Genomic DNA, 25406 nt, shown 5'->3' on the forward strand with positions numbered 1-25406 from the left:
GAGGGCGGCTGTCCAAAATACAATGCAATACATACACATTGGTTTATACAGGGCTTTAAGAACAGCTGAAGCTAGAACAAAGTGCTAACATGGAAAAAGGGAAATGCTGCCCCCTTGTGGAAAGAAAAACATGATAGAGGCCATGGCCAGTGCTTTATCGGCACCCAAAAAAAGAAAAAAACAAATCCCGAACAAATTTGGGAATGGCGCTCTACTTTCAAATCCTGAATAAATACATGAATGGCAGGTAATGAGTTAACTGTGAGTATGCTAACATGTCGCATGCTAACAACAGTTGGTAGTGTGCTAATGTCAACATGCTAATGTCAACATGGAACCACGTGCTAGCATTTAGTATGATAACACAATGTTCCATGGGACCATGGGCTACTTTGTACCAGTCCGTCCAGGTATTAAAAAAAATGCCAAGAAGCTGCTGCAGTCAATCCATCAAAATTCTTTTCATTCTATTCGTTCAAGCAGCTTTGCGATTGCATCGCTACGCTCATGTATGATTGTAATAAGCAAGTGCTGCATGCTTTTGTGTCTCCACAGGCTCAATACATCCTGATTCACCAGGCTCTGTTGGAACACAACCAGTTTGGAGAAACAGAAATCTCCCTGTCAGAACTCCATAGTTCACTGAGCATACTGAAAGAGAGCAACTCTGACAATGAACCAACCTTACTGGAGGATGAGTTTGATGTATGGAATATTTGTTTCTTTTCTGTCTTCTTGAAGTTACCATTTCAAGCTTTTTCCTATTTTTAACCTAAAGTCTAATTCTAAAAATACATTTCTAAAAATAAATGTGAAATCTTGTAATACTCAGAGACTTCCTGCCTACTACAATTGGAAGACATCCAATGCCGGGATCGCTGAGGAAAACAAACAGAAGAATCGCTGTTCAACTGTCATCCCTTGTAAATATGAAAATCAACTTTACACACAATATGGGCAAAGGCATTGGATAATTTTGAAATGAGTGAAAGAAGACATATGCAAATATTTTTCTGCATGGTCTCGGATTTTGGACCAATGAGAGTGTCTGCTGGTTCACAATTTCTGTTCTATTTGAGCAGGGGGAAAAAAACAGTTCCCAAATATTTGGAGGACTCCTCAGAGTCACTTAAAGGACAACCGATGCCTCCGGACAAGTTGTGTCCATAATTTGTAAAATCACTTCAAATGACTTCTACTGAGCGTATTTTACAAAGATTCCACGGCATATAGCTATATTTTACATTTTAAGACTTGCACTGAATATTCAGGAAGTCTTGTTTTCCAGTTGATGACGATGCCTGACGTCACGTTACGTCTGGAACACCCCTGACCGAGAAAGCAACACACAATGCATTTTGGGTACTTTGTTTGGTCTGAAAACCTTGTGTTGATCCGTGTTGATGGCGAAATTAGAAGGAAAAAAACATAAATAACGCAATGGTGAATCGTTGTGTGTTGCCAAGACTACTATTTGATACTAGTTGACACAAATTCCCAGCAGACAAATCAGGCCAACGGAGCTTGGCCACCATCTTCTGCATTTTCCAGGACGCTACATTGGAGTCCAGACGCCTCAAAATGATACGGAAGGACTTCTTTAATCGATTGCAAACATTTATGCTTTCCTCTTCCGAACTATTTGAATCATATGCATAACTGGATGAGAAATAAGAAACATATTCTCTGAATCTGAAGCCATTGTTGATTCTAGAGCAAGGCAAGACATCCTGGCGTGACGTCACGAACAAGGGGGCGGGACTTTATGAAACTGTAACTTTCTGAGGTCATTTTGAAGTAGTTTTGGGACACTTTAAGTCATTTTTATTGGTGTTTTGCATTTGACTAAAAATATCAGCCTGGGTGTTTTGGGTATTTTAGATGCTATAAAACGTTTTTCTGGTGCCAGTTAGGAAACAAAAGAAAGGTGTCGGTTGTCCTTTAAGTGTCCCATTTCCTTTGTCCGTTGTGATTTACATTTGAATCTTAAAACAATAAGCTTTCAATTCACGTCTGGTGTGTAAACTCCATAATCATTCCACATTCAGATGATTACAACAGAGTGTTGTTGTACGAGGCGTCAAGTCAGGATAGCAGCCATGATGAAGATCCCGAGGAAGCATCATCCGATAGTGAAGACGATCCCGAGTCCACTAAATATATTAACGCCTCCAGCATTCACGTGTGTATCATTTATTTCTTGATTTATTGGGGCTAAAGTTAAAGTAACTATTTTTGTCAGTTGTATACCATTCACAAAAATCAGAGTCAGGGGATCTTCCCATGGCTAACTTGGAATTACAAAAGATAAACTTTTTGGGCATTCCAAAGACAGAAGTACCGTATTTTCAAGTGTATAAGGTGCGCCAAAAGCCTTCATTTTCTTCAAAAAATGACCCTGCGCCTTATATGTGAATTATTTATTTAATACATCCTAATTTATATAGCGCTGTCACAACAGCTGCAGCTGTAACAAAGCGCTTCATAATAGTCAACACAAAGCAAAATAATAAACACAACAGACACATACAAACATGGACAGTTGTGCAATCTTAATAACTTGTCCCATGTACTCTATGATGTTTGAGTACAAGAGAAACATTTTCTTTCATGAAGCAGTTCTAGATAGGCCGTGCATGTCATTCCTAGGCCTTCAGTAGTGCTACCTTTCAACAAATCAGCTGCAAGTGTGGTCTGATATTACTACACATCCACTACAGGGTGTCGTTGGCCAGGAAGTAACTTGTGACTTGAAGAAACTTAAGAAATACTGCCATTAAATTGTTTGAATTTTTACGATGAATGGGTATGGATATTTTTAGGCCGGCAGAGAAGGCCTTGCAGGCCCTGACGACCCACCACTGACTCTTTCATTGAAGATCACCGATAGACAGATTTGGATTTATTTAATAAGTATTCATTGACAAAATATAATTCACATTAATCTGTGATTCAGATATTTTTAGGCCAGCATAGAAGGTCTTGCAGGCCCTGAAGGCCCACCACTGACTCTTTCATTGAAGATCACCGATAGACAGATTTGGATTTATTTAATAAGTATTCATTGACAAAATATAATTCACATTAATCTGTGATTCAGATATTTTTAGGCTAGCATAGAAGGTCTTGCAGGCCCTGACGGCCCACCACTGACTCTTTCATTGAAGATCACCGATAGACAGATTTGGTGCTCTCTTTGCACCCGCAGGGCTACTGGGGTCCACACTGTTTCATTACAGCGCAGACTCCTTTAGCAAACACGGTCGGTGACTTTTGGTTGATGGTTTACCAGAGGAAAGTGTCCACCATTGTCATGCTGTCAGGGGTCACTGCTGATGAAAAGGTATTTGAATAATAATCAGACTGCAATGTTTATTTGCCACATCAAATGAGCTTTGGCTTCCTTGTGCATAGGAACCTGTATACTGGGAAAAAGAGAACAGCACTTGTAGGGATATTGAAGTGGAAGTGATGTCAACAGACGCTTCTTCCACTACCATCAAGCGTGACATGCGGATTCATCACGTCAAGGTAACGCCGCCTTCATTCACTCATCTTAAATCCACTCTTACTCTGTATTTAATTCCTTCCTAATTCTTCGGTCAACAGGGGAAAGACAGTCGTATCGTGAAACACGTCCAGTTCCTCAAGTGGGTCAATAGAGAGCTACTGGAGAACCCCCGAGATCTGACTGACATGATTAAAGAGGTCAAGCATAATTGTGACTGTGGCAAAGCCCAAAGAGGCCCTCCAGTTGTGGTCCACTGCAGGTAATCAACCATGCAAGGAAGTTGTTCCTGGACAGCTGTCAATCACTTGACTTTCACGTAGAAGGCCATTTATTTTGCATAAGCGCCACGTGTTATCCGTTAATTAGATTGGATTTGCCTTTATTAGTCTCGGAGTGGAGACATTTACATTTTGCAGCAGCAAAGTGATGAAAGTAAGAGGAAAGAAAAGGAGAAAAATAAATATATGAGCTGCCGTAAAGACAGCCATCTTGAAGTAAAAAAAAAAAACAAATAATGTGACACAACACAAAAGACACAGTCATTCAATTTTTAGAGGGTGCTTTCTGCACCCTCTTTGATGCGTGAAGCAGTTCTCGATGATAGAAGAGAGGATCAAAGCGTCCTTTTCACCAGTGGATCTGAGACGTCATGGTGGAATGTGCACGTCTGCTACAAGCTAAATGTTGAAAGCAAACACAAAGTTGTAGCATCCATTGACGAAAAGAGACTGTTTCACATCTCCTGTCCGCACGTAAATCCGCTTCAATTCCAAGCCGCGACCGTTCCACATACATGGGATCTGTTCGCACTCAGTGATGTTGTGGATGTGGGTATGACTGGTTGTTTGTCGCTATATGTGTCTTGTGACTGGCTGACGGCCTGATAAAGCTGTTGTCTGACATAAATCCACTTCAATTCCAAGCTGCGACAGTTCCACATACATGGGATCTGTTCCCACTCAGTGATGTTGTGGATGTGGATATGATTGGTTGTTTGTTGCTGTATGTGTCTTGTGACTGGCTGACGGCCAGATAAAGCTGCAGTCTGACGTAAATCCGCTTCAATTCCAAGCCGCGACAGTTCCACATACGCATCGGCGCTCTACGCTGACGTCTTTCGTCTCATCGCGGGCAACACAAGCCATGCATCCATCCAGCCGCAGACTGTCCAACTGTGAAAATGCTCCAAAGGGATATTATTAACCATTTCATGCACCCTGTGACCTGATAACACGATAAGCTGTCCACTGTAGCAAATGTTGTATTTTTTGTGATGAAAGATAATGAGTAAATTAGTGGAAGTGATGCTATGAAGTAATGACCAACTTCTGTATGTGCGTTTGTGTGTCTGCACATGCTGCTTCTCCTCAGTGACGGCTCGTCCCGTTGTGGCGTTTTTTGTGCTCTGTGGAGCCTTCTCGACAGCGCCGAGAATGAAAAGGTTGTAGACGTTTTCAACGTTAGCCGATCCTTGCGCAAGGAACGACAGGGCATGATTGCAAATCTGGTAAGAAATACCACTGTTGTCTTTCAGCATTGTTTTTTTTTAAAGCATAGATTTTAAAAGATGGTTACCAGTGAATGAAACAATCAATAATGGTCTCAAAATTACCTTCAGGAGTGGTGGACATACGCAGATTTCTGTGTGTGCCATTGCCCTGTGAGTCTCCAGAAAGAAATAAATGCTCAACATAGCTGATATCTGAGTAAGCTCTCAGTCGTACAGGAGTGGTCGATCAATGAAAAGATTTCTTCAGCCGTCATCTGTACTTCTTTAAAGGTGTCGGACGTTTCGCTCCTCATCTGAAAAGCTTTGTCAGCTAACTAAAATTGTGCTGGTAGATTTTCGGATGCAGAGTGAAACGTCCGACACCTTCAAAGAAGTACAAATGACGGCTGAAGAAACCTTTTCATCGATCAACATAGCTGACTTTAGAGAGTACATTGTGGTCTTGTTTTGTGATTCATGTTAAGTTGAGTTGACAAAAAAGTAAAATAGACTCCCATGCGTGCATTTTCTACTGGTATTGTATCTTTCTATTTGTGAGCCCAATTTTAAAACATTGTGCTTTTTTTGACAGGAGCAATACCGGTTCTTGTATGATGCACTGGATGGGGTCTATCCTGTCCGGAACGGAGAGGTGAAAGCAGTTCGGGCCTCAGAAGCAGACTCTGTCCAATTGGTCAATGAAACATTACCAGAGGAGGAAACGGAAGAGAAGACTGGAGATGGAGCCCGTAATCATGAGATGGGCCAGAAAAAGGCTGCAGAGAGTGATCCTGTGGTGCCCAAAGGAAGGCAAGAGGATAAAAAGGAGGGCGAAAAATTATCAGGCAGTCTCACGGAGATGTCCAGTGTCATTCGGGAGGTATGAGGGGTTACATTTGAAATGGGATGCTCCCCAAATCATATTTGGAACCAAGCTACATATTGATGAAAAGGTTTCTTCAGCCGTCATCTGTACTTCTTTGAAGGTGTCTGTGGGTACCCTTAGTGGTCTTTTAACAAATGTCAAAAGGAAAGAATAGGGAATGAAACCAAAAATTCTGAAGATACAAAAAGGAGAGGAGTAGCAGTACCTTACATTGCAGGAGTTTCTGAAAAACTACAAAGAGTCCTTTGGCAACACAAAATTCCTATTTATTTCAAACCGATAAACACTGTAAGGCAAAAATTAGTGCATCCAAAAGATAGGCTGTCTAATGAAAAAAAGTAATGTAGTTTATTTAATGCATTGTAAGAATGAAAATTGTAAAGAGCAGTACATTGGGGAGACTCAACAAATTCTCAAAAAAAAGACTTTATCAACATCGCAGGGATAATACTCAATCTGCAGTACATATGCACCTAAAAGCTAGCAACCACTCATTTGACGACAATGAGGTTAAAATCTTAGCGAAAGAAAATAGATGGTTTGAAAGGGGAGTAAAAGAAGCTATTTTCATAATACAGCAAAATCCTTCACTAAACCGTGGGGTGAGGTTCAATTTGGATCGTTCGTACAACAGATTGCTTAGGCAACATAGGCTTGGTTATGCTGGTGAGGTGATACTAGCGCAAATGGGGCAATCAGGCCAGTCGTAGACCTCATACTCAGGCAGGACAAAAAAGTAATCAGTCAGGACAATAAAAGTAATCAGTCGAGTCGCAGGGAGTAGTCCTCTGCTCCCTCCAACTTGAGAGCAGGGACCAATCATAGCAGAGTCCGGCACCGCCACGTCTGGACAGTAGGGATATATATATATATATATATATATATATATATATATATATATATATATATATATAAGGCCGAAACTACCAGTAAGACTTTAGTTCGCTGAAGAAACATCTTGGATGAGAGGCGAAACGTTCAACACCTTCAAAGAAGTACAGATGACGGCTGAAGAAACCTTTTCATCGATGGACCACTCCTGTACGACTGAGAGCTTACACAGACTTTGTCCATGTTTTTCATTGCTTCATCTGAGAATTGACTTCAAAGGTTTATCATGTCATTTATTACATGATACTGCATTATTAACAAAGCTACATGTTTTTTTTAAATGCTCTTCATCAGCCTCGACGTCTGTATCTCTACTATCACGGCTTTGGATCGTGCCTGCACAATGCTTGTGTGATTTATGGAGAGTAATCAAAAGTCACTAAAAAAAGCTAGCTGGCATGTATGTCCAGAAGATTGCAGATGAAAAACGTTCAGGTTAAACTATTAAATTAACTCATTTAACTGTCATTCCTGAATTCATTCGGGAATTGAAAATATGACGTAGAGCGCCATTCCCGAATGTGTTCAGGTTTTGTTTTTTTTTCATGCTTGGGTGCCGATAAAGCGCTGTCCAGACCTCTGGCAGTGTTTTCCCTTCCACTAGTTTTCGCATTTCTCTTTTTTCTATGTTGTTGAAGCGCTATTCAAACCAATATGTATGTATTGCATTGTATTTTGGACAACCACCCTCATTTCAAGCTCATATAACTCCAGACTCATATAATTTATGAATTACCTTTTTTTTTCTTATGAAAGAAGACAGCCCAAGGTTTCTAACACCGTATTGAATGTTTATGTATTCCTAAAACTCAATATTCTGTGGGTCCTGCAATTTGAGTGACAATGACAAAAACACTGACACTGGAGTGGACCCATTTTTGCACATGTGGCAATAAATGAGTTAATGGTTTGGAAGAATGTCTTAAGAAGAATCTTTTAAAATGCATCCATATGGTCTGTAATTAAAAAAAACAACAATACATGAGTGAGTCAATTGTGAAATGTTCACCATTCATCTAAAAACACACATGCAAAGGTGTAAACAGTTCAATATAAAAAACAATCAATTCGAGAATCATCTATGTTTTGAATTTGCACAACATAGCTTTGAATGCATCTGCACAATACCGACTGCTCACCAACATGTCATAGTCATCTATGGATGGTCATACACTATGCCTATAGAACAACCTAAATCCTAAATGTAAAAAAACAGATGCATTTACTTTCATTTCTTTGTATCAATAGCAAATGTGCCAAAATGTCTTCTGGCATCACACGGCGAAAATGTCATAGTTCTATTTGTACAATCGCACCCATAAAAGTTAAAGGACAACCGACGCCACCAGACAAGTTGTGTCCATAATTTGTAAAATCACTTCAAATGACTTCGACTGAGCGTATTTGACAAAGATTCCACAGCATATAGCTATATTTTACGTTTTAAGAGTCACGCTGAATATTCAGGAAGTCTTGTTTTCGAGTTGATGACGATTCCTTACGTGACGTCACGTCAGGAACGCCCCTGACACACAATGCATTTTGGGTATTTTGTTTGGTCTGAAAACATCGTATCGATCAGTGTTGATGGCGAAATCTGAAGGAAAACACATAAATAACGCGATGGTGAATCGTTGTGTTTTGCACCCAAACTACTATTCGATACTAGTTGATACAAATTCCCAGCAGACAAATCAGCCCATTTCCAACGGAGCTTGTGCGCCATCTTGTGCATTTTCTGGGACACTACATTTCAGTCCAGACGGCTCAAAATGATACGGAAGGACTTCTTTAATTGATTGCAAACATTTATGCTTTCCTCTTCAGAACTATTTGAATCATATTCATAACTGGATGAGTAACAAGAAAGCATTGTTTTGATTATAGAGCAAGGCAAGACGTCCTGGCGTGACGTCACAAACAAGGGGGCGGGACCTTCTGAAACTCGCCATTTCCAAGTAGTTTTGGGACACTTTAAGTCATTTTTATTGGTGTTTTTCATTTGTCTAAAAATATCAGCCTGCGTGTTTTGGGTATTTTAGATGCTATAAAACGTGTTTCTGATATCAGTTAGGAAACAAAAAAAATCGGTTGTCCTTTAAGTGTCGGTTGTCCTTTAAGCATTCATCATTTCAAGGCAAAACATCTCTCCAATCATCTTCACTCGTCACATGACCCGAGCTCCATTCTCCTTCTCATACTCGAGTTGACCACGTGCAGACTCTTGGCCTTCAACCTTTTCCGTGGACTTTTTCGTCTCAAGCCACGTGAATCACACGAAATTCTATTCAAGTTTCGTCATCGCGGCCATTTTCTTATCTTTTGTCCCCTCTGTCGAACTTGACCTCTGCTCCACTGTTCAATGAGGCCTTCAAGGCGGTTGCCGGTCGGACTTTGGCGGGATCTGATACAGTCTTGGTGTTGTCCCTTTGGGCCTTGGCAGTCTCTGGACGGGCTTTGGATTTTGGCGGTGGAAGGGTAACAGGCTCCCAGAGGAAGAACTCGTGCAGGAGAGTGTTGACAGTCTCTGGACATTCCATCATCACCATATGACTGCCATCTTCCAAGAGCTTTAGGAAGCCGATAAGAAGGATCTGACAGATGCAAAAATTGGATTGGATTAGCCTTTATTCATCTCCCAGTGGAGAAATTTACATTTCACAGCAGCAAAGTTATGACAGTGATAGGAAAGGAAGAAGTAGAAAAACAAAAACAGGAGCTCAATAACAATAATAATAATGTGGGAGGAAAAGCACTTCACTTTAAAGTCATAATGTAGTCTGATATTGATACTCTACTATTTTTCAGATAAGTCTAAAATGTTGCTGAATCAAACGGATAACGCAGCAATTCAGGTGTGCAAGTCAGAACGCCAACTCACAAGCTGATGGTAAACGTAAAATTGCAAACCCCCAAATTCAATAAGGTGCATCTGATGTCACACTTGGATGACCGGTGTCGATTTGTGCAGAACAATAATATAAAATCCGAGATATTAAAGATGAATTTTGGAGTACCGCAAGGGTCTGTAATGGTACCCAAATTATTCTGATTATATATTAACTCATTCAGTGCCATTCCCGAATTTATTTTGGAATTGAAAATATGACGTAGAGCGCCATTCCCGAATTTGTTCGGGTTTTTGTTTTTCTTGCTTGGGTGCCGATAATGCGTTGGCCATGGCCTCTGGCAATGTTTTTTTTTCCTTTCCACAATGGGGCAGCATTTTCCTTTCTTTTCCATGTTAGCGCTTTGTTCCAGTTTCAGCTGTTGTTGGAGCGCTATATAAACCAATATGTATGCATTGCATTGTATTTTGGACAGCCGGCCTCATTTTAAGCTCATATAATAATAATAATAATAATAATAATAATAATAATAATAATAATAATAATAATAATAATAATAATAATGATGATGATGATGATAATAATAATAGATTTCATTTATAAGCACCTTTAAAAACGCTCAAGGTCACTTTAGAGTCACAGGACAACTTTTTTTCTGTGGGTGAGCAGCGTCAGCCACACGCGCCAGCGTCTATTCAACCCAGAATAACTCAAATAGATAGAAAGCTAGCTAGCTAATAGACAGCTAACTAGCTAGCTAGATAGTTAATAGCTAGCTAGCTACATAGATAGCTAATAGACAGCAAATAGATAGCAAATTGATAGCTCGCTACATTTTTGACATTCTTTCCTAACTTTTCCTAATGGTAGGTAAAAATAAACAAACACACACAAACTAATAAATACATAAATAAACACACACACACACAGACACACACAAACATATAAATCAATACATTGATTGATATGTTAACAAATTAATAAATTAATACCTTAATATATTATTACATTAATACATTTATAAATGCATATACTAATAAATTAATAAGGTCACTTTACAGTCACACGACAAGTTTTTTCTGTGGGTGAGCAGCGGCAGCCACACCCGCCAGCATTCACTCAACCCGGAATAACTCAAATACATAGAAAGCTAGCTAGTTAGCTAGCCAATAGCTAGCTAGCGCGATAACTAGCTAGCTAGATAGGTAATAGATAGATAACTAATAGACAGCAAAGAGATATATAGCAAATAGATAGCTAGCTACGTTTTTGACATTCTTTCCTAGCTTTTCCTAATGGTAGATTAAAAATAAACAAACATTGATTAATGTGTTAATATGTTAACAAATTCATAAATTAATACGTTAATATATTATTACATTAAAACATTTATAAATTATTAGTAGTAACTAAAAGTAAATAAATAAATAAATTAATTAATTCAATAAAACTCCATCTTCATATAATTTAGGAATTAACTCTTTTTTTCTGATTAAAGAAGAGAGCCTTAGCTTTCTTACGCTGCATTGAATGTTTATGTACATGACAATGCCAAAAACCCTGGCACTGCAGTGGACACATTTTTGCATATGTGTGGCAGTGAATGAGTTAAAGTGGCAGAAAAGAAGAACGTAATTCCAGCGATTGACTGGATTGGCGTGAAACAGCATCGGAATATTGTTCCATGTTCAAATTTGTTTATCTTTGACACACTATATGCAAATGTATTTAAGTGGGTCGTATTCGGATTCAAACCACCTTATCAGGAACTGCGGTTACGACAGTGATGGGTCCGAACCCAGTTCCCTGAGTAATTTGGGGCGTTTACCTCTGCCATTCGTTGGTCCTCCTCAACGGGGACAAACTTGTCATGGATTCCATGAACTAGTAGGATGGGCACTGTGAGCTCAGCGTGATAAACTTCATCGCCCTCGGGCCAATATTGCCCACTCATCATGGCACGCAGCACAAAAGCCGAAACGTTGAAGGCGTTGTTCTCTTTCAGCAGACGCTTCTCCTTTGCACCCTGGTGAGCAAATCCGGCCCTGTAGTGGCGGACGGCAAGCAAAATTTGATTCATTTAGACCACAGGTGTCAAAGTCAAGGCCCGCGGGCCAAATCCGGCCCGCCACTTCATTTTTTTTCGGCCCGCGAAAGCAAATCAAACTTGTTAAATTCCATGATGATTGCTAAAATCTGAGCCAAAATGTCATATTTTTGGATGTCAACCACAATAAAAGTCATTATTCTTGACTTCAGATTTGAAAACGAGTTATTCATTAATTTGCTGTGTGCTCTATATGTAATATTTGAAGGGATTTAAACATTCTAATGGGTTCCCCAAATTCATAACGGCCCTCGAGAGGAAACCATAACTACAATGTGGCCCGAAAAAAAAATTACTTTGACACCCCTGATTTACACAATAAATACAGGTAACATCCGAGTTACGACCGCGTTCCGTTCCGACAAAACAGTTGTACATCAAACCGTCGTAAATCGAAAGGCATTCAAAATGGCCGACACAAGGTTTATACGACAGAATAGTATACGATGTCAATCTGTTGTTTTTAAAGAACGTTTTCTATTGAATACTATTACATACCAAAATGTTGACAGTTCATTTATAAATCTTATAACTTTTAGTGTCATTTTAATCATTTTATATTTCGTATTATCGATCTTTATTACTGTGTCGGCGCACACGCTTTCTGCTGACCCAAATACGCACGGCTTCCCACGCATAATACACAGTGCCATTACGAGGTCACCGGCTGTGCGACAGTGAGATACTGGCTGGCCAAAATTGCGCCGGGAAGACATTGCGGTGCCTGGCGTAGAAAAAAAAAAGGGGTCAGGCGGTTGCGGTCGTAAGTACGGGTGGTCGTATGTCGCACCGGTCGTAACTCGGATGTTACTTGTACTGTATGCGTGATGTGCAATCGCATTCAAACAAACGTGCGTGTATTTAGCCCAATTCCAATGTTTGTCCCGATGTGTCTTACTTGAGAAAACTCCAGCTGAGAAGTGGAGAGAGGCAGTCAAGCACACATGAAGGCAAATTGAAGACAGAGAAAAGGCTGGGCTCCAGTGCTGTAGGCCCACCTCCATTGATCATCACCATCTTGTGGATCTGTTCCGGATATTCATGGGCCAGGAAGGTGCAGAATGAAACACTGGTGCAAAAAAAAGAACATGAATACGTATTTTCTGTCTCTCCCTTGAGGCATAAGTAATAGTTGATGATCAAATACAGTGATACCTCGGTTTACGAACCCCTTGGCTTACGAACTTTTCAGTTTACGAACGTTACATTTATGAAAATTTGACCTTGGCATACGAACTTTACCTTGGCATACGAACTTTTTTCGTACACTGAGCTGCCTCAATGAGTGATGTGTCGTTCGCGAACGAGCTCGTTCTTCTAATAACAAAATGGCAGCCGACTGTTTTTGTCCTCTATTCCCCGCCTCCAGTCTTTAGTTAAACCCACGTGATTGGTCAAGAACGCAGCAGTGAGTGGAGGTGGTTTAAACATTAAACAGACAGGCAGACGACAGTGAGAGAGTTTCAACTTTGATAGTTCAAAGGCGGAGTCTAGACTGCAGGGTTAAAATTTATTTGATTTAAATTTCTAAATAGTACGTTTCTTCACTGCGAGACTAATCAAGGTAATTCAAATCCAACCCAATAGATAGATAGCTGGCCACCTCGATAGCCAATAGATAGTTAGCTAGCTAGCCAGCCAGCCAGATAATAAGTATGAAACTGTAATATCAGTGTTGTTTACCCGTAAGAATGTCCGATGAGAATATTCCTCTTGCGTGCGTATCTCTTAAAGATAAGTCTCATGTCTTCTGCCAGGGCATAGAAAGTGTACGCGGCGGTTATTGGAGGCGCCGAGCTGGACCCGTGGCCTGCCAGGTCAGGGGCGATCACCTCATAGCCCAGTCGAGAAAAAAAGTCCAACTGGCTCCTCCAGATATCGAGAGAGCCTCCCACACCGTGAATGAAGAACAGGGCAACATCCGGATGCGTCCCTTTACATGCTGAGATTTTCCTCTCGCAGTCAATCACCACAGTGCGTTTGAGATTCCGCCCGTGTCGATCGTGCGATGTTCCTCCTGCTCCCGTCTCAGCTGTCACGGCTTTTACTGCCGTGACCGAGTTCGCCCCGCTATCGGGGAGCTGGGAGGGCGGTGAAGAGTTGTCGCAACCTGTCAGTTCAACCTCCACGGTGCTGTTGGTTTGCGTGTCACCATTGCCGCAGGTTTTCTGCTGCTTGTCGCCCAGGTTCTCGATGAACAGCCGTCCATTGCAGAAGATCGAGATCCTCCTCTTGCAGCTGACGCAACCACCCTGCCCTGTTGGTTGCTCCACCACCGCCCGCTCAGGGATGATATGTCGAACGCGAAGCACGCGGCCTGGTTTCACCTCAATGAACTCCAAACCGTTGGTAGGTTCAAACGTCTCCACGGGCACTACGACGTTGGTTGATTTTGACGGAAGGCAGCAGAGAAGACCCTCCATAGAGCTTGCCGGCATGGCTGTATTGAAACGCACAGATAAGGACATGTTAAAGATGTCAAGTATCACCTGAGGGACAAGTCATTGTTTCTTATTGTTTCTTATTGTTTCAGCTTTCACGAACAAGAAGTCGATATCAAGCCACCCGCATATCAAAGTAATAATAATACATTTCATTTATAAGTGCCTTTCAAAACTCTCAAGTCACACAGGATCAGTTTTTCTGTGGGTGAGCAGCGGCAGCCACATGCGCCAGCGTTCACTCGACCCGGAATAAAATGACAAAAACCCTGGCACTGGTGTGGACCCACCCAGGTATCCATCCACTCGTTATAGATTAGCTATCCAACCAGCCAGCTAGCTATCTATTAGTTATCTATCAGCTAGCTAACCTTCTATCCATTTGAGTTATTCCGGGTTGAGTGAACGCTGGCACATGTGGCTGCCGCTGCTCACCCACAGAAAAAATGATCCTGTGACTGTAAAGTGACCTTGAGAGTTTTGAAAGGCGCTGAGAAATGACATGGATTATTATTATTATTATTATTATTATTAGTAGTAGTAGTAGTAGTAGTAGTAGGAGTAGTAAATAGATAGAACGTTAGCTAGCCATCTAATAGATAACCAATAGCTAGCTAGTTAGACAACCAATCCACAAAGTGCAATTTAGAGAAAGTTTTCTAAGACCTGATACTGCAGTTCTCTGTTCGCATATTTGGATTGAATTGGATTGGGTTAGCCTTTATTAGTCTCGCCGTGGAGAAATTTACATTTTACAGTAGCAAAGTTTGAAAGTTAGAGGAAAGGAAGAAGTAGAAAAATAAATACAGGAGTGCTTGCTGTAAAGACAGCCACTCTCGCGGCGCCATCTTGAAGTAAAAAAAAAAAAGAAAAATAAATAAATAAAAAATATGATGACACAGCCAGTCATTCAATCTTAAGCACTTTCTTTACCCTCTTTGTTGCGTGAAGCAGTTCTAGATGAAAGACGGGATAAAAGCATCCTTTTCACCAGTGGATCAGGGACGTTATGGTGAAATGTGCACATCTACAAGTTAAATATTGAAAGCAAACACAAAGCTGTAGCATCCATTGACGAAAAGAGATTGTCTCACATCTCCTTTCCAACGTAAATCCGCTTCAATTCCAAGCCGCGACAATTCCACATACATGGGATCTGTTCCCACTCAGTGATGTTGTGGATGTGGGTATGATTATTTGTTTGTGGCTATATGTGTCTTGAGACTGGTTGACGGCCAGTTAAAGCTGTAGTCTGACGTAAATCCGCTTCAATTCCAAGCTGCGACAGTTCCACATATGCCTTCTTTCTGGCTCAACTGTGATCATATTAAAGGACAACTGACGTCTCCGGACAAGTTGTGTCCATAATTTGTAAAGTGGCTTCAAATGACTTCTACTGAGCGTATTTTACAAAGATTCCACCGCATATCGCTATATTTTACGTTTTAAGACTTGCGCTGAATATTCAGGAAGTCTTGTTTTTGAGTTGGTGACGAGTCCGTACGTGACGTCACTAAAGGAACGCCCCTGACCGAAAAAAATACACATTGTAGCAGTCCTTCCATCACGTCAATGTATTTTGCTGTACTTGTTTGGTCTGAAAACCTCGTGTTGCACCAAAAAGCCGCCAGAAGAGTGCGACCAAGCTCCATCAAAGGAATTTATCAGCCTGTGGAAACGGGCAGATTAATTCATCACAGGAGCTTGGACGCCATTTTCTGCCTCTTTTTGGGTGATACATTTCCACCCAATGTTGCCTCAAAATGGCATGGAATACATTCTTTAATCGATTGTAAACATGTATGCTTTCATCTTCAGAACTATTTGAAGCCATTGTTTTGATTCTCCAGCAATGCAAGACGTCTTGGCGTGACGTCACGAACTGGAGGCGGGACTTTCTGAAAATGCCCAATTTGCAGCTCAATTTTTTGCAGATTTTGGACACTTTAAGTCATTTTTATTAGTGTTTTGCATTTGAATAAAAATATCATACTGCATGTTTTGGGTATTTTAGATGCTATAAAACGTTTTTCTGATGTCAGTTAGGAAACAAAAAAGTGGCGTCGGTTGTCCTTTAAGACACAACTGCAGTATCAACAACAGAGTCAGGTGATTACCAGTCATGGCAACACCAATGCACCATACAGGGTCTCCAAGCCTGTGCAAGTGGTATTATCTTGACTTCCTGTTACTTTCCTATCTGGTTAGAGGGGATTATAGTTTTTTTCTCAATCCAGACAACTCAATCTCTTCTCCTGATGTGAACTGTCAAACTCATTCATCCTGATGATTAATAACATTCAGGCAGTCAGAGAATGAGCCTGGCTGACTGCTACAAAGACATTATATCAGGATTTGTATACTGCTGGAGTATAATAAATGATTCAAAGTTGCCAATTAAATGGACAGTAAACTCCATGATATAATTAGACACCATGTTTCGATAATGCTTGTCATTTATGGTCGTGGGTGACTGGAGTCAATACCAGCTGACAATGGTCAAGATGCTGAATACACCCTCGACCACAGGTGTCAAAGTCAAGGCCCGGGAGGCAAATCTGGCCCACCACATTATTTTATTCGGCCAGCGAAAGCAAATCTAGCGTGTCGAATGCCATGATCCTTGCTAAAGTCCAGACCAAAATTTCAAATTGTCGTATGTATGTACTACTTTCATTCCTTTCATCACTTTGCTGCTGTGAAATGTAAATTTCTCCACTGTGAGACTAATAAAGGCATATCCAATATCCAATATCCAATCCAATATGTAAACCACAATAACAGTCATTATTCTTGACTTCTGATTTTACAACTAGTTTTGTATTAATTTGTTGTGCGCTCTATATATAACATGTGGACTAGATTAAACATTCTAATGGTTTCCCCAAATTCATAATAGTACCCGAGAGGAAACCGTAACTACAATGTGGCCCGCGGTAAAAAAAATTAATTTGACACCGTGGCCTCAGACTTGTCGCCATCAACTCCCTGAGCACATGTAGACAATTTGCCATTCACAGTTTCCTGTGAATGCAAATATGCTTGATGTTGTAATGTGGGACGAAAACAGTATATCCAGAGAAAATCCATACAGGCAAAGGAAGGACAGGGACAATATACGAACCCATAATCTCTGAACAGTTTGCTAACTGCTCGTTGATAAACATGACATGCAATACGTTTCACTGATAAAACATGCAGTACAAGTGATATTACCTGATAGTATGCCCAATCGTTGGATAAACCTATCCAAAAAGTATTTAATCCATTGAGTTTTACGTTTTCTGTAGTCTCAACATGTTATATACGTGATATAAATTGGCAATTTAAGCGTCTGTTGAAGAAGCGTCTGTCTATTAATCGAATCAAAATATAACAATGGCAAGAAAAAAGGGATGTCTCGTGAATGCACGTTACTGTTCATAATTAATTTACAGGTTTTAGAATCCAAATTTGATGTTTATTTAGGTGATATGAATCAGTACATCGACACACACACACACAAAACTATGCTGTCAAAATTAGCGTCGAGGTACATTTACGTCTAATGAGCATTAGACGGTTGCTACTATATTTTACAGACAGCGAACGTTTACTTTTGTACTGTTCTAGTTGAGTTTAAAAAAATAAAATAAAGATTTCATACCTTCATAATTTCATACTTTCCAAACCCTGGAGTGAAACGTGATTTATATGATTACCCTGTCGTGTTTTTCTCATAAAGAATCGAGGAAAACGGAGAGCTATATAATCTGTCACGGTCAATCCCATAATCTAATTTATCTCGAGTGTAGTCTTCGATGTCCTGTCACTGTCCGACGAGCGGCATGTTTTGTTTATTCGCCTCTATATCATCCCCAGATCCAATCTGGACTTTGAAGAAAAAAACATTTCAAGACTAATGAAAGCTCCAGGAGACAAAATAACACTTTCAATTGGGATTTCAAACAGTTATGATCTCCTGTGGATTCAAGGATGGGAAGTAGTGCCACCTAGTGGCAGAAACGGCATATTACGTCTGCATAAAGGGCAGGTTTCCTCCATGTCGTTTTGGGAAAGAAACATGTTTGTGAATCGTTTCAAAATTTTGCTTTCATTCAGTATAAAATATAAATAATGTTCAAATAATAATTTTAAAAACAGACGCGTTTGTGGCAATTTTTCATCGGTTATAAAAATTAAAAAGGCATGACTAAGTGTGAAAAATAAAAACGAGCAAACATTTTAAAATAAAGTAACATAAATGTGAACACGCACACACACGGACACACAGCGGACAAATACATAAATCAACGTTAAATGCAAGTAGTTGGAGTGACTTTCATTACTATGTGCTATGTGCTAAAACCTCTACGTGTGCTAAAGCCTCTACGTGTGCTTAAGCCACTCGTGCTTGGGTGTGCAGTGTTCTATCTGAAAACAAAAATATGAGCTGCTCCAGTTTAGATCACGAGAATTGGACAAAATATGTTTTCTCGACCGTTCTATATGTTTTGTGCGATATTGAAGCCTTGCCTGAATACGGCACAAAAGCGATTGAGATCGGACCGCCAGACGCCAGGGGGAGCTATGAAAAAAGAACCCTTAAAGTAACAGTAGTGTTTCCGGGCAGTGGTCATATGAAGTTGTGATGCCATCATGTTAGCATCGTTGGTCCCGAATTACCAGCTATGCTAATTTAATAAACGTAAAAGCGGTGTGTTTTTCGGAGCGATACTTTTTACGTATAATTAAATATAGAATGGAAATGGCGATCTGAGAGCGAGTTTTGTGTTTGTGTAGTCAGTGCCACCCGATAGTCAAGCTGTGTTGTGTCCCTTAGCTAGCACGGCGATCGGCTGCGTAGTCGTAAACACATTGCCGCTATCACGACGTCGACGGCGGCGACTGCAACCAACTCATCAGTCGGCGTCGACGTTGGATTTGAGTTCGACCACTGTCATGGAGAAGGTAGCTAATACTCCATACCAATGCAGAGTTGTTGTCATTGGCGCAAAGCTTGCGTTAACCAACCACTGCCCCCTAGTCAGCTAGATGTTGTTATTCACGTCATTATTCACATCACTGAGGTCAACCTGTCAGCATCATCAAACACTCTGCTGCTGGAGTAGGAAATAGAAATGATTTGTTTACAATTGATGTTCTTGGCTGGGTCCGAGACCGACGTATGTGTACACCCAATGACATGCCTCGGTGATCCAATAAAATCAGTTGTCGCGAAGTGTACAGGGTCGGCTTAAAAAGGTTTATTTGGGGAAAAAAACGTAACTGATTTTACTTCCACCCATAGGCAGATTTCCTAAAAGGACTTCCCGTCTACAATAAAAGCAACTTCAGCAGGTTTCATGCTGACTCTGTGTGTAAAGCATCTGTAAGTACACTACGTTCTTCTCTCGCTTCAGAAACCACAACATTCTTGCTCAATTAAGTATTTTTGATTGATTTTTTTTTACTGTCCTCTGCAGAATCGGAGGCCCTCTGTCTATCTTCCAACACGAGAATACCCCTCAGAACAGAGTGAGTACTAATATCTTGGCCTTTAAAATACTGCAGGTCAATTGGGGGCTGAAGTCTTTTGGCTCTTCCCAGACTCGGGGCATTCACAAACAGTAACCATTTTTTGGTTCCATTGGTTTATCCAATGGGAAAACACCAAAACTCATTTTGTGTTCCATAAACGCTCATCATGGGAACCCAACCTTGTCTCTATTTTGACTGATATTCTTATTCAAGAATTCTGATACTCAAAATTCTAACATTTAAAGGATAAATGAAAACTATGTATTATCAATTATCATAATTACACCAGCGGCTGTATACTCATGGATCAAAATATGTTGTTTTTTAACACTTTTATTATATCATGAATGAGTTTTGAATATGTTTTTTCCTAGTTTCACATCGCAGACATTAACTTACTAGTAATCATTAAAATATCAACTACTATGAAATACTACTGCCATCGGTAACACATATGTGTACACAATACTTCAGTTCTGGCTATATATCATGGGACACAAACAGTGTCTGAAACTCATGACAAGAAGTTAGCGGACACCCGGGCAGACAACTCTGAAAAGTTGCCTGCCGGCCATAAAGTTGCCTGCCCCATTTTTCACAACTTGAAACACAAGACGATGAATCGCAAAACAAAACATTGTTGCAAAGTATAAAGGATTTTTTTTAAATTAAGGAAGTACCTACCACATATGCTCTCTTGATTAATTTATGGTAAATATCCCTTGCTGAAGATTTTGCTCCAGTTGTCGTCATGGTGCACAATGCAATGTTTGCGTTGCGTTGTCTGCTCAAAGCCACGTGGCCTTCTCTAAGCGGCTTTCAAAACTCTCAAGTACACTTTTCAGTCACGGTATAGTCCAAAGCGCGAAACAGGCTTCTGATTGGCTGCCGTGCCGAGTATGCTAATTGCCAAACGAAAGTTTGTTTGGCAATGTCAGTTAGGAAACAAAAAAAAAATGGTGTCGGTTGTCCTTTAAACATACATTCCATACAAAACATAGCACTGAAGCAATTTCTGAACAAATTCACCTCACGGACGTAACGTATGTCGTTTGTAAATTGGGGAATGTCTGTATATGTATGAGAGGGACTGATTAGTGATTATATCCCCCCCCCAGTTATTGTCACAGAGAAAACCAACATCCTCTTGCGCTACCTCCATCATCAGTGGGACAAAGAGGTAAGCGCGTTTAAACAAACCAAAGTGGTTTCCTCAAATCGATGCGTCGCGTGATTGCTAACGATCCATTTTGATGCCCAGAACGCAGCCAAGAAACGAGAACAGGAACAAGGCGATGGAGATAGTCCGGCGCCCCCGAGAAAGATCGCCAGGACGGACAGTCAAGAAATGAATGAAGACTCCTAAGCGTGCGTGTATGTGTGTCTCTGTGTTTACTAGGCTTATTCCAATCTAAACTACATTTATGGCCTCTCTGTTGTGTGGCAAGGGGCTATGCCGCTCCAAAATGGAGGATTTCCCCGAAGAAGACAGTCCAGACTTAGAACATTTATAACCACCATTTTGAGAACTGAAAAAGAGCCTCCATTGTGCCGCCGCTTATTGCGTGGAAGGTATGTGTCCAGTGTGTTATGTATGTTTGTATGCATTGTTGAGTTGCGTGCATGTATTCTATGTGAGCTAATCAATGCGGTGAAAGTCAAGTAAGTGACTAGACAAGTGAAGTCTTGAAAAAGTCTCAATTGAACTTTTGCCGTTTGGTTGCATTTCACGATTATCAGTACGGCAATGCGCTTCTTGCCTGTTAACGTGTCCCCCCCGCCTCCCTTCACAAACTCAATTCCACTGCTCACCTTGTCATGGTGACGTTTTTCCAGAACACCTGTGGAGAACGTGTGTGAATGCGCAGTGTATCGCTCCATAAACATTAATTAGCCTTGGCTGTTTGTTGTAATTATCTTAAAATCTTGTACCGACCATCTACGCGCAAAGCGGTGTACATGCTAATGTTAGATTTTCTGTTTTGAAAGCAGGAATGAAAAAGAGTCATTTTTTTGTAAATAAATGTCATTCCCATCATTTTATTTAAGATGCATTTGTTGAATAACTTTATTTCGGTACAATGTAAACAAATAAAATGGAAAGTTAAAGACCGGCGTCATAGTGCAGAATAGATATGATCTGACCTTGCCTGTTCTTTCATTTTGGTTTTGTTTTTTCCCACCTACCCCCAATGCGCATTTCTAGATTGTTAGCCTTACTTAGAGGCCTTACGACTGGTCGCCCCATTCGGATCCTGTTCTCCACATCACCTTTGTTTGGTGATTTAAGTAGTTCCAAGTTAAAAGCGCTTGTTTTAAGCATGCAGTCCGTATTGCGTCTTGTTGTTTCGTTTGTCGGCCATTACGTGACGGAATAAAAGAGATGCGTGTTTATGTGAGGGGCCTGAAACAATGTGGTCTGTTATCTCGATACTTGTGTCTGTTTTCGATCATGAGACCATGTTATGCTTCTGCTAAGATTGTTTGATGACATCCAAAGCCCACTGAAATCCCCCCGTCCCCGCCACACACACATCTTGTACATAAGATATAAGATCAGATAGCATTTTTTTCTAGCTTTGCTGAAATAAAACTGGACAAAGTTGTCCTTTGGTACTTCTTTCTGCTAACAAAAAAAATGTACTACACTATGTATTTCGGTAAATTTGTGGATTATTTAAAGGACAGCCTCCCGACAAGTTGTGTCCATAATTTGTAAAATCACTTCAAATGACTTCAACTGAGCGTATTTTACAAAGATTCCACCGCATATAGCTCTATTTTACGTTTTAAGACTCAGGCTGAAGATTCAGGAAGACTTGTTTTCGAGTTGATGACGATACCTGACGGCACGGAAGGAACGCCCCTGACCGAGAAAGCGGCACACAATGCATTTTGGGTACTTTGTTTGGTCTGAAAACTTCGTTTTGATGGCGAAATTAGAAGGAAAACACATAAATAACGCGATAGTGAATCGTTGTGTGTTGCACCAAGACTACTATTTGATACTAGCTGACACACTAGCAGACAAATCAGCCCATTTCCAATGGAGCTTGGGCGCCATCTTGTGCATTTTCTGGGACGCTACATTGGAGTCCAGACGACTCAAAATGGTACGGAAGGACTTCTTTAATCGATTGCAAACATTTATGCTTTCCTCTTCAGAACTATTTGAATCATATTCATAACTGGATGAGTAACAACAAATCATCTTCTCCGAATCTGAAGCCATTGTTTTGATTCTAGAGCAAGGTGAAGACGTCCTGGCGTGACGTCACGAACAAGGGGGCGAGACCTTCTGAAAATTGAAACTTTGTGAGGTCATTTTGAAGTAGTTTTGGGACACTTTAAGTCATTTTTATTGGTGTTTTTCATTTGACTAAAAATATTTTTTTGGGTATTTTCGATGCTATACGTTTTTCTGATGTCAGTTAGGAAACAAAAACATGGTGTCGGTTGTCCTTTAATTAAAACAATAAACCAAACAAGACACTTTTGAAATAGTTTTATTAACTATCAACTTGTCTCCAATCTTACAAAAATATGACAAAATAAATTAAAACAAAGCAACAGTCCAATTTCTCAGTTATTGTTTTTCAAATATTTTTTTGTACATTGGAAGAACTTGATGATATACTGTGAGGCATCAATGGATGGTGTTGATGACAGTCGTTAGCAATGTTGACAGTCACGTCCGTGTTCATGTATTCAGCTGCTAATTTTGTGTGACACCATTTCATTATTACAATTTTATTCAGTCTGATGTGATCTTCTGCCACATCAACACGTTTTTGACCCCGAAAATGCGCCGTAGTTCCCCCATGTTTAATTCAAAGCAAAGGCAATGCGTCAATGTGTGAATGTTTCTGCAGCAAAATGCGATGATGATATACATGAAGTCCTCAACGTGATCATTGTCTACTGTACATTATGAACTTGCTGTTTCCCTGAAAATATAGTGACCCTCAAATATCTGTTACATGAATAACTACACCATGTGCGCACATTTGCCAGCCCTGCTTTCAAACATCCAAAAATTGGCAATTTGGGTCATGGAGCCTTCATTGATGCTATCAAAAGTTTTTTTGAGTTAAGCCCAGCTACACATCAATATCTTTTTCTTTTTTTTAATGTGCCTCTCTGAAAATCACAAATTGACACTATATATTTCTCCGAGCCTGGTAATTGTACGCAACAAATCCCTCCCCAAAAAATGTTAAAAGAATACATAGTTTGACAACTGCCTATTCTCTTATTGCATGTATTGTATCAATAACATTTTTAGCCCCTCCGCATCAATGCAAACATGCATTTATGCATGGGATGTATATACAGTAAAGTCTCGTTATATCGATATTCTTGGGAGTCGGAAAAAATATCGATATAACCGGAGTATCGATATATGCGATCCTGCGGCATGCAAATTTTCCCCTTGCGTTCATAGAAATCGTAATAAGCAGTACTATCGATATAATCGATATGAGACTTTACTGTATATACATATATACATACTGTATATACATATATACATACTGTATGTATGTATATATATATATATATATATATATATATATATATATATATATATATATATACACTGTATGTATATATATACACTATGTATATATATATATACAATGTATGTATATATGTAATTATATACATTGTATGTATATATGTAAATATAAACACTGTATGTATATATATATATATATATATATATATATATATATATATATATATATATATATATATATATATATATGTATACACACGCACACGCAATTTTTTTTTTCATGGACCTATTGCAATCTGCAAGTGCACAACAAATATGGGCTGCCGACAGAGTATGCACTGATTTTTACAGGTTATTGACAAAGCCAAAACCCTTCTGTATGTATGAATGCATAGGTAAATGTTTCTCAACCCAGATGGTGACACCTACTCGGCCCGTTCTTGGCTCATTCTGCACACTTTGGTCGCTCTACATCTGTAGGCAACAAAAGTACCAAATGGAAAAATTAGAGCAAAGCATCATTTAACAGGAAACCTCTCCAGTCCTGTTTGCATAATGTGTCAGGCAGGCTGTCGTCTCCTGCAGAAAAAAAAGTAACAATGAGTGCAAAAGTAACTTTAATTTGCCGCTCATTAGCCAAGTGTCTTTCGAGGGTGTGAAATGAAGGACCGCTGTGAAAGGAGGGCCTTTTCACGTCTTTCTTTTACTTCTTTGCATGAGGGAAAAATGACATCAGGGATTTTGCTTCAAATAAATCCCATATTGTCACAGATGAGGAAGATGTGTACAAAGCTTCAACCTCACTTCGGCTTTGAAAATAAAGCTGGTGAATTCACCAAGGATACCTGCTCCAAATGAAAAGACTGATTAATATTGCTTTACTTTTTTTTCCACATAAAAACCGGGGCCAAATATTTCACAGTTAAAAAAAGAGGCAATTGTCTAACACTGATCTATGATGACACTCTTATTTCGTTACAATGAGAGATCAGTCTTTTTTTTTCCTGTCTGGGTTTCTGGAAGTTGCTCGTAATTGGCCACAAAATACAGTGATACCTTGGCTTACGAACTTAATTGATTCCCAGACAGAGTGTAAGGCGAAAAGTGTGTATCCCAAAAATTAATTTCCCATAGGAAACCATTAAAATGAGAATAATCCGTTCCCAGGTCCCCATAAAACATCATTTTATTCTTTT

At 39.9% G+C, this 25406-nt stretch overlaps 4 protein-coding genes across 7 annotated transcripts in view; 2 read left to right on the forward strand and 2 right to left on the reverse strand.

The window, feature by feature from the left end:
• The window catches only part of ptprc (protein tyrosine phosphatase receptor type C), a 28038-nt gene extending 21278 nt beyond the window's left edge, over window positions 1-6760 (forward strand). For both annotated transcript variants that reach the window (XM_089000712.1, XM_089000711.1), the window contains exons 24-31: window positions 556-705; window positions 833-923; window positions 2049-2182; window positions 3209-3343; window positions 3415-3531; window positions 3610-3770; window positions 4883-5018; window positions 5593-6760. In XM_089000712.1, coding sequence (XP_088856838.1) covers window positions 556-705; window positions 833-923; window positions 2049-2182; window positions 3209-3343; window positions 3415-3531; window positions 3610-3770; window positions 4883-5018; window positions 5593-5886 — 1218 coding nt within the window. In that variant the 3' untranslated portion in view covers window positions 5887-6760. The remainder of the gene's footprint in view (window positions 1-555; window positions 706-832; window positions 924-2048; window positions 2183-3208; window positions 3344-3414; window positions 3532-3609; window positions 3771-4882; window positions 5019-5592) is intronic.
• Window positions 6761-7307: 547 nt separating this feature from the next.
• Window positions 7308-18046, reverse strand: abhd8b (abhydrolase domain containing 8b). 2 transcript variants are annotated; one of them, XM_089000714.1, is made up of 5 exons: window positions 17821-18046; window positions 13417-14173; window positions 12632-12802; window positions 11455-11671; window positions 7308-9371 (listed from the first exon to the last, which is right to left on the reverse strand). In XM_089000714.1, exons 2-5 carry the CDS (start codon window positions 14169-14171, stop codon window positions 9093-9095), a joined length of 1422 nt encoding a protein of 473 aa, XP_088856840.1. In that variant the 5' UTR covers window positions 14172-14173; window positions 17821-18046; the 3' UTR covers window positions 7308-9092. The 2 variants fall into 2 exon arrangements, with proteins under 2 accessions (XP_088856840.1, XP_088856839.1); XM_089000713.1 differs by lacking the exon at window positions 17821-18046 and having other exon boundaries at window positions 13417-14201.
• A 751-nt stretch (window positions 18047-18797) lies between these two features.
• dda1 (DET1 and DDB1 associated 1) lies at window positions 18798-22294 on the forward strand. Its single transcript, XM_089001686.1, has 5 exons — window positions 18798-19124; window positions 19465-19545; window positions 19640-19691; window positions 20813-20874; window positions 20956-22294. The coding sequence occupies exons 1-5, from the start codon at window positions 19116-19118 to the stop codon at window positions 21058-21060; spliced, it is 309 nt and encodes a 102-aa protein (XP_088857812.1). The 5' UTR covers window positions 18798-19115; the 3' UTR covers window positions 21061-22294.
• Window positions 22295-24474: 2180 nt separating this feature from the next.
• ano8b (anoctamin 8b) overlaps window positions 24475-25406 on the reverse strand; it is a 42919-nt gene continuing 41987 nt past the window's right edge. For both annotated transcript variants that reach the window (XM_089001421.1, XM_089001422.1), the window contains exon 19: window positions 24475-25406. This exon is cut by the window's right edge and continues 1573 nt beyond it. The gene's annotated coding sequence lies outside the window, so the exon portion shown is untranslated.

This window comes from Hippocampus bargibanti, linkage group LG07 (genome assembly GCF_051943395.1).
Source record: "Hippocampus bargibanti isolate YZ-2025 linkage group LG07, ASM5194339v1, whole genome shotgun sequence".
Lineage (NCBI taxonomy): Eukaryota > Metazoa > Chordata > Actinopteri > Syngnathiformes > Syngnathidae > Hippocampus > Hippocampus bargibanti.

Coding starts and splice junctions, on each gene's coding strand:
- dda1 (XM_089001686.1), top strand. Junction 19,546..19,639: donor ACTCTGTGTGTAAAGCATCT/GTAAGTACACTA, acceptor TGTCCTCTGCAG/AATCGGAGGCCCTCTGTCTA. Junction 19,692..20,812: donor AGAATACCCCTCAGAACAGA/GTGAGTACTAAT, acceptor TCCCCCCCCCAG/TTATTGTCACAGAGAAAACC.
- abhd8b (XM_089000713.1), bottom strand. CDS start 14,201: ATGTCCTTATCTGTGCGTTTCAATACAGCCATGCCGGCAAGCTCTATG. Junction 11,672..12,631: donor CTCAGCTGGAGTTTTCTCAA/GTAAGACACATC, acceptor CCGCCACTACAG/GGCCGGATTTGCTCACCAGG. Junction 9,372..11,454: donor AGGACCAACGAATGGCAGAG/GTAAACGCCCCA, acceptor TGCATCTGTCAG/ATCCTTCTTATCGGCTTCCT.